The sequence below is a fragment of the Echeneis naucrates genome, chromosome 9 (genome assembly GCF_900963305.1).
Source record: "Echeneis naucrates chromosome 9, fEcheNa1.1, whole genome shotgun sequence".
In the NCBI taxonomy this organism is placed as follows: domain Eukaryota; kingdom Metazoa; phylum Chordata; class Actinopteri; order Carangiformes; family Echeneidae; genus Echeneis; species Echeneis naucrates.
The window spans coordinates 14,980,753-14,998,211 of NC_042519.1; the positions used below are offsets into that span (position 1 = coordinate 14,980,753).

General features: G+C 38.5%; 1 protein-coding gene across 1 annotated transcript in view; it reads right to left on the minus strand.

Moving 5' to 3' along the window:
• Positions 1-149: 149 nt before the first annotated feature.
• Positions 150-17,459, minus strand: part of oxct1a (3-oxoacid CoA transferase 1a) — a 48,422-nt gene continuing 31,112 nt past the window's right edge. The window contains exons 14-17 of the mRNA XM_029510427.1: positions 11,429-11,518; positions 10,443-10,523; positions 1,098-1,199; positions 150-1,014 (exon numbers count right to left, since the gene is read on the minus strand). Coding sequence (XP_029366287.1) covers positions 979-1,014; positions 1,098-1,199; positions 10,443-10,523; positions 11,429-11,518 — 309 coding nt within the window. The 3' untranslated portion in view covers positions 150-978. The remainder of the gene's footprint in view (positions 1,015-1,097; positions 1,200-10,442; positions 10,524-11,428; positions 11,519-17,459) is intronic.

Here is a 17,459-nt window from a genome sequence, read left to right on the forward strand (position 1 = left end):
CTGTACAGTGTCACAAACCCTCACTTTCAAAGCAATCCGTTTGCTTGATTATTAACATGAGATTTGATGAGCTGAGTAATTTGAATACGCAAGTCAACTATTAAAATTCTTCTTATCCAGAAATAAGCAATAAAACTATCTTTTCTACTCAGCACACAAGATTGTATTTTATTTCATAAAAAAAAGGCAGGAGAACAGCAAAGGTGTGCGTAACAAACAGTGAGAATTCATGTTTTCTGGCTAAAATGTAATTCATTCTTGTCAACTCAACAACGGAAGACTGAAATATGAGGCTGAGAAAACAATAGACAGGTTGACATGGTTCATTAAACAGTTTGTCCTTGTGGCACTGAGCATTACCATGGCTTATTACTGCATATACCTCCTTTTCTACATGGAAAAAAGAATAACTTGCATGAACTTGAGCAGCACAGCTTTAGAGATACATACTCTCCTCTGCCCAACAAGAATCACCCAATGCACAGAACATTTGTTATTTAACCTCGTAGCATTTTCATTCTCATGTGTGTCACGTTAGAGGACCTTATTGATCTGACATTAAATATAATTTAAACACTGAATGATATGAGCTCATTGCATATTTATGCAAAGTACTAGTAAAATTGCATTGTCTTAGGACATATTTGAAGATTAATACCAATTTGAAGATAACTCAACTGCTCAAACGTCAGTAAAAACAATACTAATTTGGTAATGTGAAAGGCAGCAACGTAATGTTCACTAGACATTTTTTATGAAAAAGAATTTGCATGCTCACGTGAATCCCATCCAGTTCAAACTGGTGCGGATGAAATGCTTTTCATATTTGCTTGTTGATTAACCAGGAAACCGAGCAGAAGCAATTGTGTTTTAAAAGTTAATTTGAGCCTTCTAAGGATGCTAAATCACCAACTGTCAATCACAGACCAATGAAGTGACACAAAACAAAAACATATATCAGGTCCTTTGCAAGATCCTCTAGATTTGCTGCATGGGCCTCAGCTTGGGAGACACCTAGAAGACAGCAAATGGGAAAGCATTAAATCCTTAATCATTTAAAAGTTAGGCCCTGGTACTCAGGCTGCAAAGTGACTCACCTCAAAATGTGTGCCAGTGCATGCCTTGATATCGTCAGGAGTGAGCCCCTCCCATACTTCTATCAGAGTCAGGCCTTTTGTCTTATCCACATCAAACACAGCCTGGAAGAAAGAAAGAAGAACAAGGATGAGAAGGGAGATGTTAATATGCAAAGACGCAACAGTGAGACGGATTATTTACCTGACAGATGGGTTTGAACGCTATTATGTGTGGTCAACGAGTTCACAGACAAGGAGGTGGGATTCCCCCCCCCAAAAAAAACCAAAAAAAACCTGCACACCAGTGCCACAGGCGGGGGTGAGACAGACTTCAGTATCACAAATTGGAAATGGGGAAATGCTCAAAGAGAAGAGCAGTCACATTGAATTTTGTTATTGAATAGTATTGAATAAAAAAGTAAGTAAGCAAAAAATCTATTCAACAAACAATAACGGAACAAAACGTTAGGGCTCATCGCTAACATAAATGGCATTCAAATAAGAGTGTCATTTAACAGCTCCATTGGCTTCATGACATCCTGCCTCATAAACGACAATGGCTGAGATCATGCAGGGATTCAATCACATAGACCAAGTGAAGAGGGATGAAACAGAAGCATTGCTTGCATCAAGTAAGGGAGGAGCAAGATATGATTTTAACGTTGTTAAATCATTCACATAAACATAAGGGGGGGGGGCAACATGACAACATAATGACTTTGGGAGCGAGCAGGACTCTGAGTTATCCATTATATGCAAGGAGATCATGGTTTTTGTCATTTATACATACAGCATAGAGTATAACTGGATATTCCTGCTAATGGAGAGCACTTTTGGACATTTTATGTAAAAGCTAAAAGGCTCCAAGAGTGTGGAGGAGATCAGGAGTAGCTTGTCACAGAGCTTGGGTTGTATTATTATGTATCTTGCATTAAATCTGTCCTGTTGTCATTATTTGGTCACAAGTAACCATCTTTTCAGGATGTCAGGGTTAGGGTTAAATGGCACCCCTCATATTGACATTAAACCCAAATCACTGGATTATCCTACTTTGCACTGCAGCCACACTGGGAAAAGGGTGAAGCATCCCCTTTCCTGCCACAGCTGACACTCATCTATCAGTGGAGCTGTTTCACATGAAAATAGCACTGTGGAGTTCTCTGGTTCATTTGGCTCTTCTCTTCAGCTGTTAAAACATTTTCCTACATCCAGGGATTTGTGCATGATGATCATGAGGCGTTTGTCTAAATACTCATATATACTCAAGCAAAAAATAGATCAGATGAGATTACATGCAGGTAATACAGTCAAAATTGAGCTTGCGTGATTCAATAATGAAGCCCTGGGAGAAATCAGCATGTCAGTGTGATGAAATGTTCATTAAAGGGCTGTATATGGACAACAGCACTGGTCCTGTACAAGAGAATTATAAATTACCAGGAAGAATCCCATCCAGTTTATCTTCTACACAGGAAGGCAAAGTCTTACTAATGCTGAAAATGTATCCAGACCTGTCTTTATGTCTTTAAGTTTTCTTTCATTAGTCAAAATATCAATTACATTCAATGACCCATACGCTGCTATTTACCCAATAATAAGCCTCAATGTAATATTCATTGCGTTTTCAGTTTTTTCATTGGTTTGGTAAAGCACAGTTATGCCTTTTTTTTCTATCTACTGCATGAATGTTTCTGTAGCTATTGGTATTCAAACATTGTTATAGAAAGTTATAGTAATGAGTCATTTAGCTCAAGACTTACAATAAAACTGAACTTGGAGCAATATTATTTTCCCTATGTATGCGAACATTGCAAAAACAAATAAATAAAACATTTAAAGACATGCCAGGTGCACTGAGCCGAGCCGAGCGCTGTGGTTTCTCTCAGCAGGAGCTGACAGGACCAGCCACAGCCACATCCAGACAAAGCCTGTCAGGACTCTGAGCTCATTACAGGCTCACACACAGCGACAGGGCAGGAGACAGATATCTCACTCCAATATAGCGAGACAGATGGAATGTCACACAAAGGGGTCTGTGGATAACAGAGACACTGACATGCATCTCTAATTGTGACACATGTCCCAAGTTATTAAGGAAAATTAAAGATTTGTCCCACTGCGTCAGAGTTGGTGGGTATAGGTGCAGGAAATCAGCACAGATATGGCAGTTGGAGCGTTTAGTGAATTATGAGCTCAGTTTGGTGTACTGTGCTTTAAATACACAAAACCTTGAACACCGAAAGGCGTGGGCAGAAAAAGCAATTAACCAGAGAGACCTTTGTACCTAATACCCAGACTTAAGTGAGAGTCTACCATCCAATTGTCTAAAGCAGAGGTTATATTGAGCAACTGTTGTATACGACTGCAGTATACAAGGTCACCATCATGAACCGCACTGACAAAAACTGTCAGCCTTGTGGAGCTGAATGTCATGTAACAACAATAAGCAGCCAACTTTACAGCAACACTTAAGATAAATGGGACTAAAACATAAGCAATAAAGCCAACAACAGAAACGCCTCAAAAGCATATCCAGCGTACCGTCGATGCACTATGGCAATCACAAGGACTCAATTTTAAGATGTGCTCATACAAAAACTGGCAGTAGGACTATAAAAGGATTTCAATTTGGTTGCTAAAGTAGTAATTGACGTCACCGGCATCGCCTTCTTTATGGAAAATGTCAGGTAACATTTCTGAACCCATTATGGTGACTGAATAATTCAAGAGTCGTGCTGATTCATCTGTGAATAACAGACAATTATATTTCACTTTATTATCTTGAAAACAACCAGGAAATGATTACACAAATCAGCTGAGGAAAGGAACACTGGAAGGATTAGTGGGTGGACTTCTGTGATGGCAACAACTTAAGCACTATGGGCTGTGGAAGTATTGCGATTTAGAGTAGATGAAAGCATGCACGCACACGCACACTGACACACAAACACACACACACACACACACACAATCCATCATTTCAGTGACGCAAGAGAACTAGCTTGTAAACAAGTGAACTGTGGATAAGAGAAACACAACATATTGTATAAAATGGTCTAGCCTTATAGCAAAGCAGCTGAGATGCCACCCGAGGGCAACAGCTTCCCTCCCGCTCTGGGCCTCAAATCGTAGCAGCAGTGTTTAGAACAACATTTGAATCATCATTGCCCCTGGCCTTCAGAAGCCAAGGAGGATGCTGTCCTCACAAGAATATATTGTCCAATTCGGTTGGTGTGTGTGTGTGTGTGTGTGTGTATGTCTGCGTGTGCGCGTGCAGAGGGAATTAATATTATTGGGCAGCTTTGAAGGGCCCCATCTCTCATTTTGAAAACAAACTGCAGCAGATCCTCCATAAACAACTGGCGGAGTATAAATCTAGGGTAACAATTAAAAGGCTAATTAGAGGGATATTTTTCTTTCATCATAAAATAGTTTTCATCAAAATGGTGGTGAAAGAATGAGAAAAATCAAATGGACAATAAAAATACATCTGTGATGATGACTAAAACAAAATTAAATGTAAATGGCATTTTCATCAATGAATAAAAACTAGATTGTGAGTTGAAGAGGAAGCCAATTATAGCAGGGTTTTTTTTTCTCCCCCATTTTGATCTGCGAATTGGAGCAAATCTCTTTTTGAGGTAATGAGATGATAATTTGAGATTTAAGGGAGCAGCCTCAAACACTTGTGTGCATGAAAAAGAAAATAAGACCTGTTGCTAAAACTGTGAAGCGTCAATCACCAGTAAAAACATGATAAATTTGACTACAATTCCATTCTAACAGGTCCAAAAATGTTCTCAAAGAGTGGACATCGAAAAGAAATGTTCTAAATAATGCATGGCACTTAAACTAACTTTCAATCGACCAAATCTACCAAGGATTTTGACAGACTGAAGTCAGACAGAAGTCATCATAGTATTTCGTCTATTAAAACTTGACAAAAATTTCTGTATTTCAAATGACTAAAATATGACAAAATAGTCAAAAAATTGACACTGGCATTATTATGTGAGCGTACAACCAGGTGTATGTGACACTCATAACGCACTGGATATATGCTCACTTTCATAAACTTGACCATTGACCATTGATAAAACATCGATAATTGTTTTTCTCTTCATTGCTGTCATTAAGAGTGCTACACTGGAAACAAGAAATTATTTTGTATCGTGAAAACAACTTCTTTTGTTTGAAAGCAAAGTTTAAAGCCTTTGGTTTTAAGCTTCACTTTGATTTTTGAATAGCAACTAAAAAAGCAAAGACAAAATTGAGAAAAGTGAGTTCAAATAATTTGGAAACACAATGCTGTGAACTAAGTGTAGTAGACAGTAGAATAAAATCAAGCTTGTTGCAGCGTTAATCCTCAACTTCCTCAAACTGGTTATTCAGATGTGCTCTCGGTGTCAAACCCTTGCTCATGCACTCAGCAAGTCACTGACACACAATACCATCTGTGATAGCAATACTTGCCATCCCTCTAAATCCGTGATTCTTAAACTGAGCGCTGTGGGCTTGCCTTTCCTCTCTCATAATGTTATAAAGTCCCTGGAGCTTAGATATGGATGGCCAAGAGAAAGATATGGCGGGCTACTACACTGAATGAATCTGATTTCTGAAAGGGGACATGCCAGCATGAATTTTACAACCACTGTTCTATAAAATGACAATGAACTATTTTGGTCAATAGTTAGAAGTCTGATCAAAACTGTGCTGTCCAAACTCATTATCATTCAACAGCATAAGTTTGTTACTTTTTGCATCAAATTTCTGTTCTGCTTTTTACATTGGAATAACTCCCAACAGGTTTGCTGACAAAAAAGGGAAGAAAAAAAAAAGTTTTGGATAGGTCACATGCATGTATTTTTTTTGGGTCTAGGGATGGCACATGTTGGAATTTTGATGGAGAAATAATCAAGGATTCACAATTATCACACTTATTATTGATTTTTAACGGTACGATTATCAGCTATCAATCATGGTTAATGATTTCATTTGTTTTTAACAATCTATTTAACAAGCACGCACACCAGTCCTTAACCACAGTGTTGCAGTGTAGTTGAACTGCTTTCTACTTTTAATCGTGTGTGTATCTCTGGAAAGTAACCAAACAGATGTACCAAATTGGATGCGCTGGTCTTTTTGGCTGAAACTTGCTTTTGTCAGATTTTGCAGATTGGGTGGCAGAGTCATTCTGAACAAACCCGTGGTCATCCTTTTTAGAACCAAAATACTCCCACATTAATGATTTCACCCATTTTTTGGATGGATAAAGGCTGCTCATTGTTCCTGGAGAAGCGTTAGTCTCACTTGCAATTGAGCCACTGCGAACATCAACCTTTATCTGTTCCATTTTCTTTAAAAAAATAAAAAACACCTGTGTATTCCATTCTTTTGCACAGAGCCTTTTACTCCGGCTGCAGGGGCTTCAGTGCAGGTTGCTCAATAGTAATTTAGTTTTAATGCCCGTCTTTTTTGTGAACAGAATAATTTGGCTTGATTTTCTTTTTTTTTTTTAAATCTCAGTTTTACTCAGCTTCTACAGTTGAATAATTATGACAGTTTAAATTACAGTTAATAGTAAAACCAGTTAACAGTATTCCTATTGGGGTCTTTTACATCCATGCCCAATCTTGTTAAATGTGCTGTGACATACAGTACAGGCCAAAAGTTTGGACACACCTAACCCTCAAATGAATAGGAAGGTGTGTCCAAACTTTGTACTATAAATTATATATTTTTCTTCACTTTTAACTCATTAAAAAGGTGTCTTGAAAAAAAGAAAGCTGATACATTTACACAGTTCAGGCCGCACAGTTCAAAGTGCTGGAAGGCCTGATGGGCTGGAAATCATGTTGTGCAGGTTATTTCTTGATCAACGTTGACCAAATATTGAACAAATGCCATGTACTTTGGACTATAGCCCAGATCTTTGTTTCTCATACTGAATCTGTCTTAGCTGTCAGCCAGTGAAACAGAAATAGGTTTAAAAAAATAAATAAATAAAATAAATAATCATTTTGGATAGCTTAGTTTGTGTGGAAAACTTTACTCAGTAGAAGTGCAAATTAAATTCAGAACAGGTGTTTGTGAGGAACAGAAATCAGCTGAGCAAACAAGCACAGACTGAAACCACATCCACACCAGGCTGACTTACTGTACGTGGAAACAAAAAACCCCCTCAGGATTTTCTTTCACTCAGTTCAAAGTGACACTATGAACAGTGGGTATGAATGGGCACAGTTTTGGCAAACAATTCATTCTGCTTTCCTATGGGCGTTGCCGCTGACCTACTTTTCCCTTTCTGTTGTCTATCAACAACAACAGCATTTCAAAGTAACTTTAATTTGGCTGATGTTCTTGAAAGCTTCTAGGTAGCAAAGACAGCAGTAATTCCTGAGCTGCTGCACCGACACCTTCCATCAAATCACAAGTTTATACTTAGGCTGCGTGACACCGGACACACACAAACCTTTATAGTACAGTTGAGTATACTGGTGAGCAAAACAGGAAAATCACTACAACAACTGGAGGTGACATAAAGTTAGCTTCATAACATTGCTGCCAAGTGAGTACTTTGGCAATATCTGGGAGGCTGACAGCCTGACAGGCCATGTAAGTATTTTTGAAAAGCTCAGTTTTCTCTGTTTAAACTACAAAGAGGAAATGACACTGTCAAAGGAAAGACGTTTTCTAAATGCTTACATTGAGGCATAGACAATACTGGTTTGATGTGCATGGAAGACCTATGAAGTGAAACTCATGCCATTTGTTGTGCTGTGAAGAAAGCAAAGGCGGCAGAAAATGGAGGTAAGAAATGAAATATAGAGAATGAAGAAATTAGGAGAAAATATGTGATGACACTGATGGAAAGTGCTGAGAAAAATCAGGCGTAAATGGATTGTGAGAATTGAAGTCATTAAAAGAGGGTAAAAAGCTGGGGATGTAATAATAAACGATTACTACTGAATATAGAGGGAGGGAAAGCAGCAGGAGATGAAATGTGGAAGGTGTAGAGGAGGAGGTGGTACCAGTGCTAGCAGGGCAGTGGAAATGGCTTTAACCTTTATAAATGTTGACAGAAATCTGCTTGCTGAGAAATGTTGCGCAATCACAACAAAAGCCAGTCGAGCAGAAAAGAGTGGACGTGAGGGGGGAGGGGGGGAAAGAAAAAAAAAAAAAAAAGCTGTGGATGCAGTCTGAATTTACCCCTGACAGGTCATGTTTTCAATAAGCGAGTTGAAAGGCAGCAGAGGGTAACAGGGAACTGACCAAAGTACATAAGAACATGAATAATACATCTGCACCTCTTCAAGCTACCAGACCTCCTTAGGACCTCTCTCCTTCCACACACATTTTGTCCTACTCAGTATTTACACTTCCTCTTTCTTTCCATCCCATTTTTATTATTCTTTGCTTTTTCCATTTTAAAAGAAAATTCAATCCAAAGACTCTCTTGAACACTTCGCTGAAGAAGATAAGCTGTGCCTGTGACTGGAACGCTTGTCACTTAAACTCTGTTTAGATAAGGTTTCCTTTTTTCCCTAACTTTCACCACATGTACTGCCAAAAGCAGCAGCATATTACTGTAAATGCTGGTTATATGGGTTAAGTCAAATTACACATTACATTGGGCAGCAACTGTGGGGAGCTCATGAAATTTAAAGGCAGGGCAGAAACACAGCTCCCCACACACAAATGAAGAAACACAGAGCTTTTCTGACTTCAGGCTAAGATCCATAATCTTTTACAAGGGAGTAGTAAGAGTGTAGCATTTTAATAATGGGAATCAATCCCCCCACTGGCTATGAAGAAAAGCTTCTCCAAGGCTCTACAAATTCCACCCACAACAAAATGAGGTCCAGTCAATTTTATCCAGCATTTTACAGCATTTTATATTAACTTTAATTTGACTGATGTTCTAGAAAGCTTCTTGATAGCCAAGCTAGCGGTAATTCACACCTTCCATCAATTCACAGGTTTACACTTGTGCTGCGTGACACCAGAAAAAGAAAAACCTTTATAGTACAGTTGAGTATATTGGTGCACAAAACAGGAAAATCACTACAACAACTGGAGGTGGCGTAAAGTTAGCTTCATAACATTGCTGCCAAGTGAGTATTTTGGCAATATCTGGGAGGCTGACAGCCTGACAGGCCATGTAAGTATTCTCGAAAAGCTCAGTTTTCTCTGTTTAAACTACAAAGAGGGACAAATTCCACCTACAACGAAATGAGGTCCAGTCAGTTTTATCCAAGTGATCACTGTTCGACCTCTCTGAATATTTGGGTTTCCATTGTTCATTTGGATTTTTACCAAAGTCCAGGACATATGGCTGCAGTTCAATAACTTCAATGAAGCACAAGCATCATTTCATACTTGCATCAGAGCTCTGCTTCAGACAGCGATGGGAGTATGAACAAAATACATAAACAAAAAAACACAACCCCAACCATGACAATAAAATAAATAAATAAATAAATACTCGACCAAATCAACAACCAGCTTCCTTACAGAAATCCAAAGATTGAATTAGTGTTAATTGACAAAATCTAATTTACATCTCCTGTGTCACTCTGTTGCATTAAACCAATCTATCAGTTGCCTGTGTGTGCTTGCTTGTGTGTGTGTGCATGTGACAGAAATTTAATTGAAAGATAAAGATACAATGTGCATGACTTGTGTTTCACTGTGGCTCATTGTTCATGTGAATCTTCCTTGTGGTGAGTAGATATTTTACTCCAGCCATCAGTTCCCTGAATAAGAACCTAAACTTATGGACTGCAAAAGGTGACTTGTTAAAATTTTGGCTTCAGTCAATCCCTCCCGTGAGAAGTTGCAATACTCAGTCAGTTCTTATATAAAAAAAAATGAAACTAATAATTTTTTTTCCCTATTATCTATATTATGAATGGCAACTGAAAAAAATATTAAACTTAGATATATTTTGGATCAGGCAGAAATGCCTAATAAGATCATCTGGAAAGAGCTGGATGGAACAACAATTTAATTACACATTTCCTCAATTAAGCATGGTATTTCAATAATTCCGCAAATACATTCGCAATTACCATGTGATTAAGTTTAGGGGGTGTACGGTTTGGTGCTCAAGCCTGGGTTATTGCCTCTGGCCTCTGTGGTTTTGTGGTTCACCATAATTCATATAGCTAATTCATCCTTTTTAAATCTAATAGTTAGAATAATTTTCCATGACAGCAGCATCTAGGTCTTTTATATTATCCAGCTTCCTCATTTGCATTGTCCATGAGTAAACAGCTGCAGTTTGACTAATGCCTCATCCATCCATTCATTTAGGCTGATGAAGACATATATGCATGTAAGATAAAAATAAACAGATGAACACACCTTTTCCGTGATGATACGATCCACACATTGTTTTCCTGTTAAAGGCAAACTGCATTTGTCCAAGATCTTGTGTTTACCACCCTGAAATAAAAACAGAAGATTAACTGGAGGTTGGTTAGGCTTGTCAGTCATGTCACACAGTGTCCTAATATTTTGAGGGATGCAATTTAAAGTGTAATTGGACCAGCGATGCAGATGGTTATGGAAACTCATCAAATCCCCAAAGGATATACAGCACATATTCAATTTTAGTTCATATCTCAGTTTCCCTGCCAGTCATCTCTAAAGAGAGAAACGCACACATTCAAATGCCTCCAACACTGCCTGAGAAGTACACATGATACGTCAATCCCCCCAACTCCCCCCTTTCCCTGTCATGAATGAAAAAAGGCTTCAGGGCAGTAAATTTATGCTCACCTGCTGCACCATCTGGACTATAGCTAGGCGCCAGACAGGCTCCCATTAGCAAAAAACAGCATGCTTCTGTGAATGCAGATTTTTTCGTTGCCCTTGCAATGCAATGGTCTGGACTTTGTAAAGGTAAACCATTTCAGTTATGCTGTCCACTGCTATTGTCAGAGGGCCCTGGGTGCTATTCACCTCCAACTGGAGCACCAATCTAACTAATCAGCTGCTCCTGAATCACTGAGTCCAATTCTAGACTTGTACTAAAATTAGCCAAAGATGAACAAACAGGACATGGTTTGTGTTCTGAACCTTGTCAGGATGAGCTAAAGCTCTCTCGTAAAGAGGCATTAAGCAATCCATTCACAGAATTATCCTTAATCAGCCATAACACTCATACTCATTATCATGAAAATAGATAGGTACAGTGCATGAGTAGCTGGGGGAGTTAGTCACATGGGAAAAGGAAATTTCCAATCTAATTAACGTGGATTATTGAGTAAGGGAACGAGTCTTCTGAAGTGATTTGTAAAAGCAGTATTGGGTTAGAACAGCCGGGGTTAAAGCACACACTACCAGACCTTAGCTGAGTGCTCCATCGTGACCACCACCTTGGTTCCAGCGCTCGCCACCAAGTCCATTGCTCCACCCATTCCCTTCACCATCTTACCCTAAGACAGACAGAAGTAAATACATGTTATACTTACATATAAAGCATTTTCAGTGATACCATCTCTTTAAGGTTTTACAAAATGATATCTAATAAATATGATGAAATCTAGAACTACCAATAACATTACATCCTTGAAAAATTGCATGGAGTTGAATAAACTTAATAAAACCATACATAAGATAAAAAAAATTAAATCAAAGTCAATTAAATGGTGGTGAGAAATAGTTGCAAAACCTTTTTCTTTCCCGCTCTACATTTAAGAAGATAACTCTTCCAAAACGATTCCATGAAAGTTTACAGAGCTGCTGTGGGGCCCTGGGCCGTCAACGCAAGGTTATCTTCTCATGCTTTGTGCTTAGTAAAAACCTAACTTTACCTTGCTCTAACAAAACCAAGCACAAACTTCACATAAGTAGAAAATGGATCTCATGTATTAGAAAAATGTGGCAAAGCAACACTGAGAAGTTTTCCTATTAAATTCACTAAATAATATCTCAAAAGAAAAAGATTTATTCTTACAAGAACCTACGGTTAGTGATACAAAACTACAGGAATGGGATCCAGGTAAAATCTTACTTTTAAACTTCATTAACTAGAGAAGACAATGATGAGGCCAAAGAAATAATGGATGAAATGTCAATCGAAGCACAGCACAAGTTTAAAATCATTCGAGTTAGAGAAATTGTCACAAATTTTGAGAAGTGACACAAGGTGATTCGGTTAATGTAACCTACATCAATGCAAACTTCAACAAAACTTTTAATGGGAACACTTTCTTAAAGTAGTAAATAGAAAATGGGAGTGTGCTTGGTGGATTAAATAGTGGAGCAGTAATTCCTCTATGCTGTGAGCACCTCAAACTAAATTATATTCACTTCTTTCGATTTGTGGTACCAGCAGAAATGTCAGAGAGAGATATTGCAGCACCTGAGAAAATTAAACCAAAGCTATCTGAACAGACAGATACCACTGGAGGTCGATATGACATGTTATGTTGTAATTGGGTGACCCAAAACTCTAAATGCATCGTTAGGGGCTCCAAACTTGGTGGTGTTCATCCACCTAGAGATCTAGTACGTGTTCAAAGGGTTGACAGGATGTAGCAGCAGCATTTCACCTTTCAGCTCCCTGGTTCTTTGATGAGGCCTGTTGTAGAAATGGCATCCGTTGACATATCTTTCAAGAACATTTCTAGGTGTAAACCTAGGTTAGATGAAAAATCTCTCTGTATTGTAAATAGTAGCAAATCTGGATTTCCAGCTGTATGTGTGTGGCAGACACTTTCTTATGGCAGGCACCTCCTCGCAAGGAATCTATATTTGAGATTTGAAACATCTGTTTTAAATTACTATTGTGGTAACGATAAATGAAAGATTCAATACAATAATGGATATTTTGAAGTAGAAATCATCATGTTTTTCTGTGGGGGAAATCAATCTTAATAACTGGTCGCATGTTTTTTTAGCAGGAAAAAATGCATAATCATCGCTTGTTTTGCACCACAGCAACAGCAGTCAAGCATGTAGGATCAACAGCAGCTCGTGCCAATCCCCGATTGTGTGCGCGCATGATGTATGCATATGGCCGAATCTCAATGATGTCAAGGACACTGTTGTATCGGTAACACTGAAATAAAATAGCATTATTGTAAAGACTTTCAGGGAAATTAGGGCTCTGTGGCTTACTGCATATTGTGCAGTCAGTGACCTTTTTTCATCAGCCAACGGTAATCTTTTTCATGTCTACACCTCATAAAAAAATAAATAAATAAATAAATTATATATATATATATATATATATATATATATAGTATGCAACCTCCTAGTTCACTAAGGCTTGATTAGTGACACTAGGAGTTAAAAAATGAAAATAAATTATCAGAATGTGTTTATCATAAAAGGGAGCAAAGACAAGTAGATTTAAAAATCAAGACTCTAAATCCATGTAAAAGCAATCTGAAAGATTATCACCGCAACAGGGGTGTCAACTGGGTGAAAAATTGTATTAAAGTCTCTGATTCTTTCCAATACAGAAGATTTCCAAACAAGGAAGGCTGGCATGCAGATATGGCCACAGGGGATGACTGTGTAACTGAATTAAAATCCCATTTGCTCATCAATCATGTGAAGAGCCTGCTTTGCTTTCTGCTCGATAACCAGAGGATATATATGCCAAGTGTGGTGCATCACAGGGATACTGTCTGCCTCCAGAGAGGCCAGCTGGGTGGAGAAGATATCAACAAACGGCGGAAGGCGGGCTGAGAGAGGGAGGTGGGGTAGAGGAAATAGGGAATGGCTTAGACTGTGGCTATGGGAGAGGCTGCATTTAATTTTCTATACTTTACTGGATTATCTTGTTTAACAGCAGTTCAAAACGGCCTGCTGTAACACTGTGCCATCAAATTGATGTTATTAAAACAACGTGCATTTAACTTTTAACCTTCAAACACAATTTGCCCACCTTTTTCTCTTCACTCTTTATTCAAGAGAATACAGAGACGGTTTCCTTTTCCATATGATCAATGTTAATGCACTTTCTAAGAGACAAGGGGCTTGGTCTTATATGCCCAGGCCCCAGGGAGATGATGCTGTTTGACCTGATGGGTCAGTGAGTCTAAATTTACTGCCGTGTCTGAGACAGATCCATGTTAATGCACTACCTGGCTACAGTGCTGTTGTTAATGAAAGAGGAATTCTATTTCTTTGAAAGTTAAAACATCAATGTTAAACTAGTAGTCTGGTTATGATCAATAAAAGAGTAAATACAATAAATATATGAAGAAACTAAAAAAAATATACATGGTTTCATAGAGTGGAATCAAACTTCCATTTGAACCATATTTTACTTACAAAAATAATGGATTGCATGTTTCTGGCACCAGCAAACGTGAGCATCGTGAGACTGGAACTGATCAATTTGTACTGCTTCTACAGAGTAGCAGAGTTACTTTGAAATGAAATGCTGCAGCTAAAATGCCTCTGTTGCATCAATGACAGCAGCCAAGCATGCAGGATAAGCAACTGAGCCTGTTTCATTCCCTGGTTGTGTGAGTCTGCACTTGGTCAAATATAATTTCAATAATAACACTGCTAATTGGGTAAGACTGAAATCCTTTGTGTGCAGTTTTTCGCACAAGTGTGTGCTCTGTTGCTCACTGACTTTCACTATTTTCCTCAGTGACCCATAATACTGGGAGGATTGGGATTGCCTGTGATTTAAAGCTTTGCATGTGGTTATGAGCTCACTTTGATCTAAGCTGCTCCATGCAGCAAAACCCACTTATCATGATGTCTATGTGTTTGATGATGAACAAATTTATGAAATGGGGTGCGATAAGCTCACAAACTATTATACCCTATGTGATTTTTAATTAATCCAATCAAACCACAATGTTTGTTTGGCTGTCTGTTAGACCTTTACATCATCTTTTCAATATTAAATGGCATTCAAGACCAACCATTACAAACAAAATCGTATGCAAGTTATTGCATATATTACAACATTTGCAACTTAATGAGATTTTTTTTATGCTGTGCAGCCCCAAAGACATATTTACATTATATTATATTATATTATATTATATTATATTATATTATTATTACATGGTTTGTGACCTGTGGAACCTGAACATCTGAGCATTGAAAGAGAATAGACATACCGTCAGAAAAGCATCCACAAATTGTACCCAAATTGCCAACAAGAGCAGGGTAATTTGGTCATTTAATTAACTCAGCTTTAATGACATTAACCTTGCTGGTCAGACTGAAGCTCCACTGCTTTTTAATTTCCTCGCCATTATGACTGAGTCCATTTGCCTGCTACAATCTTAGCACCATGGTGAGATTCAAGGACACCTGGAAATGTGCTGCTAGACACATTACATTAGCAGAGACACTCTCCTCTAAACTACTCAAACACCCTGACAGGGATATGTCCATAGATACTGTTCATGCAAGTATGAGAATTCAGAGACACTTAATTTTAAGATACAATCATTTTAGAGCAATTTCTTTCCCCACTTCAAACTAGAGCCAGTAATGAGATTTTTTTTTTTTCTCAACTCTGGTTCCCATAGATGTTACCTGTGTTCTCTTAACATCCATTTTATTTTCTTATTGGCTTATTGAACTGTCTCTTTGAAAGTAATCCTTGCCAGAGGCGGATATAACTTAGCCTACACATATGTTAATTAAATAGATATTAGAGAAGATGTAGGTCATGGGACATCCATTCATGTAATGGCTTTAAAAGTGAGTGATAATAGCAGTGCAGAACCCAGATAACACAAGTCTTCTCAAGTTGCAGCCCTGCTGAGGTGAAACCAATCATAACATGTGACAGCAGAGACAATGACACAGTCAGTTCCACTCAACTAACATGGTTTTCTAAGACAGTGACCAACAACATACAACAAGGGCTTTGCTATGAGCCATTTTGAGAGTATGCAGAGAAACTGCAGTGAGAAAATGTTATACTGTGGTTTACTGCACACACAACACTGTTGGTCTACCTGCCCAGGGTAAGAGAAAAACAGTTGTTTTTCGAGAAACACAGCCTCTGCATACAACAGTGTCTACATCCACTGCTCTGAGAAGGACCATTCAGTAAACAAAATTGCTGTTGCCATTTTAGCCCTCACAAGTCAAACGACTGTATTGAGAGGCTCATTGTTTTTACAACATACACAGTAGATACGTGCTGCTGTGGCACAAGAAAAGCTGCATTTGTTTTACTGGGCTTAGGGGGTGCATGCGTTTTTTTTTTCTGCCATTGCCATGACAACAGAATACAGTTTCCTCATTTGCTGTGTAAGTGCACACTTTCCAGTCGGTAGCAGACACCATAGAAAATGACCCCCTTCACAATCCAAGAGTTGCCACTAACCAACTGGCTTCCTTTTTCTCCCCCTCAAATTCTCTGACAATCTCGGCTGTCTGATACAAATGACTCGCGATTTAATAACATAGTGATGATCTGCTGTGAGCCTTCGTTACCCAGACAACTAATGACAAGAATAAGAGGGAGAGATGGGACTGACAGGAAGACAATGGACATTGTGTTGAAGCTAACTGGAAAACATAACTGTGTGCAGTGTAAAACTGGTGAATGTAGTGTAATCTACCACATGATATGACAAAAATACCCCTCCCCCCCTCCATGGCTATGAGATTTAAATTACAATGAACTCAAAATTCTAGAAAGAGATGATGATATCCTGCAAAATGTAACTATGGTAATAATGAGCAAACGTCTCTCTAATCTTCAGGTAACTTAAGCATTTGGAGTTCTTGAATTTCCATTTATTTATTTATTCTTTTCAAAAATGATCAGTACAGTTCACACATAGTTGTCTAATACGGGAGAACAGCCATACACAGCTGGGGCGTGTCTACAGGTGAGCTATTCTGGAGATAGGCCTTGCCCACCCAGTGGGATCATCTGCCCATCCAATGATTATTCTTAAAGAAATTCACTGCTACATCCATTTTTCCCTATTTGTTACTTCTTCACACATTCGGTACAGACACAGTTAAGAGAAGTGCCGCCAACATTTTGGTTGCTGCTGCCCACCCAAATAACCCAAATGCCAACCCAAAAATGGCGTCCTAGTAACACTTCTCATGCACGGAGAGCGAGAGGTTTGTGCTACTAAAATACATAACAGAATATCTTCAGCTGATGTCAAGCTGGCAGCCAAGTCCAGGTTAAATCTGTTCACGATGCAGCAAAGAAGCCAGTGAAGTTCTAAGAAAAAACAACCCTTCAACAAAAATCAAACTTAATTCTGTAGTAAAATACACAACTGTAGACTAGATTCCTTTATATTGTTCAGGCCAACGCTGTCCATTAAAATATCTTGCCTGTTGAGTTCTACAAGAATTGACAGAGTTAAAGCGGAGGTGCTCAGGAAACCGCAGATTCAGCAGTGTGTTTCTGGC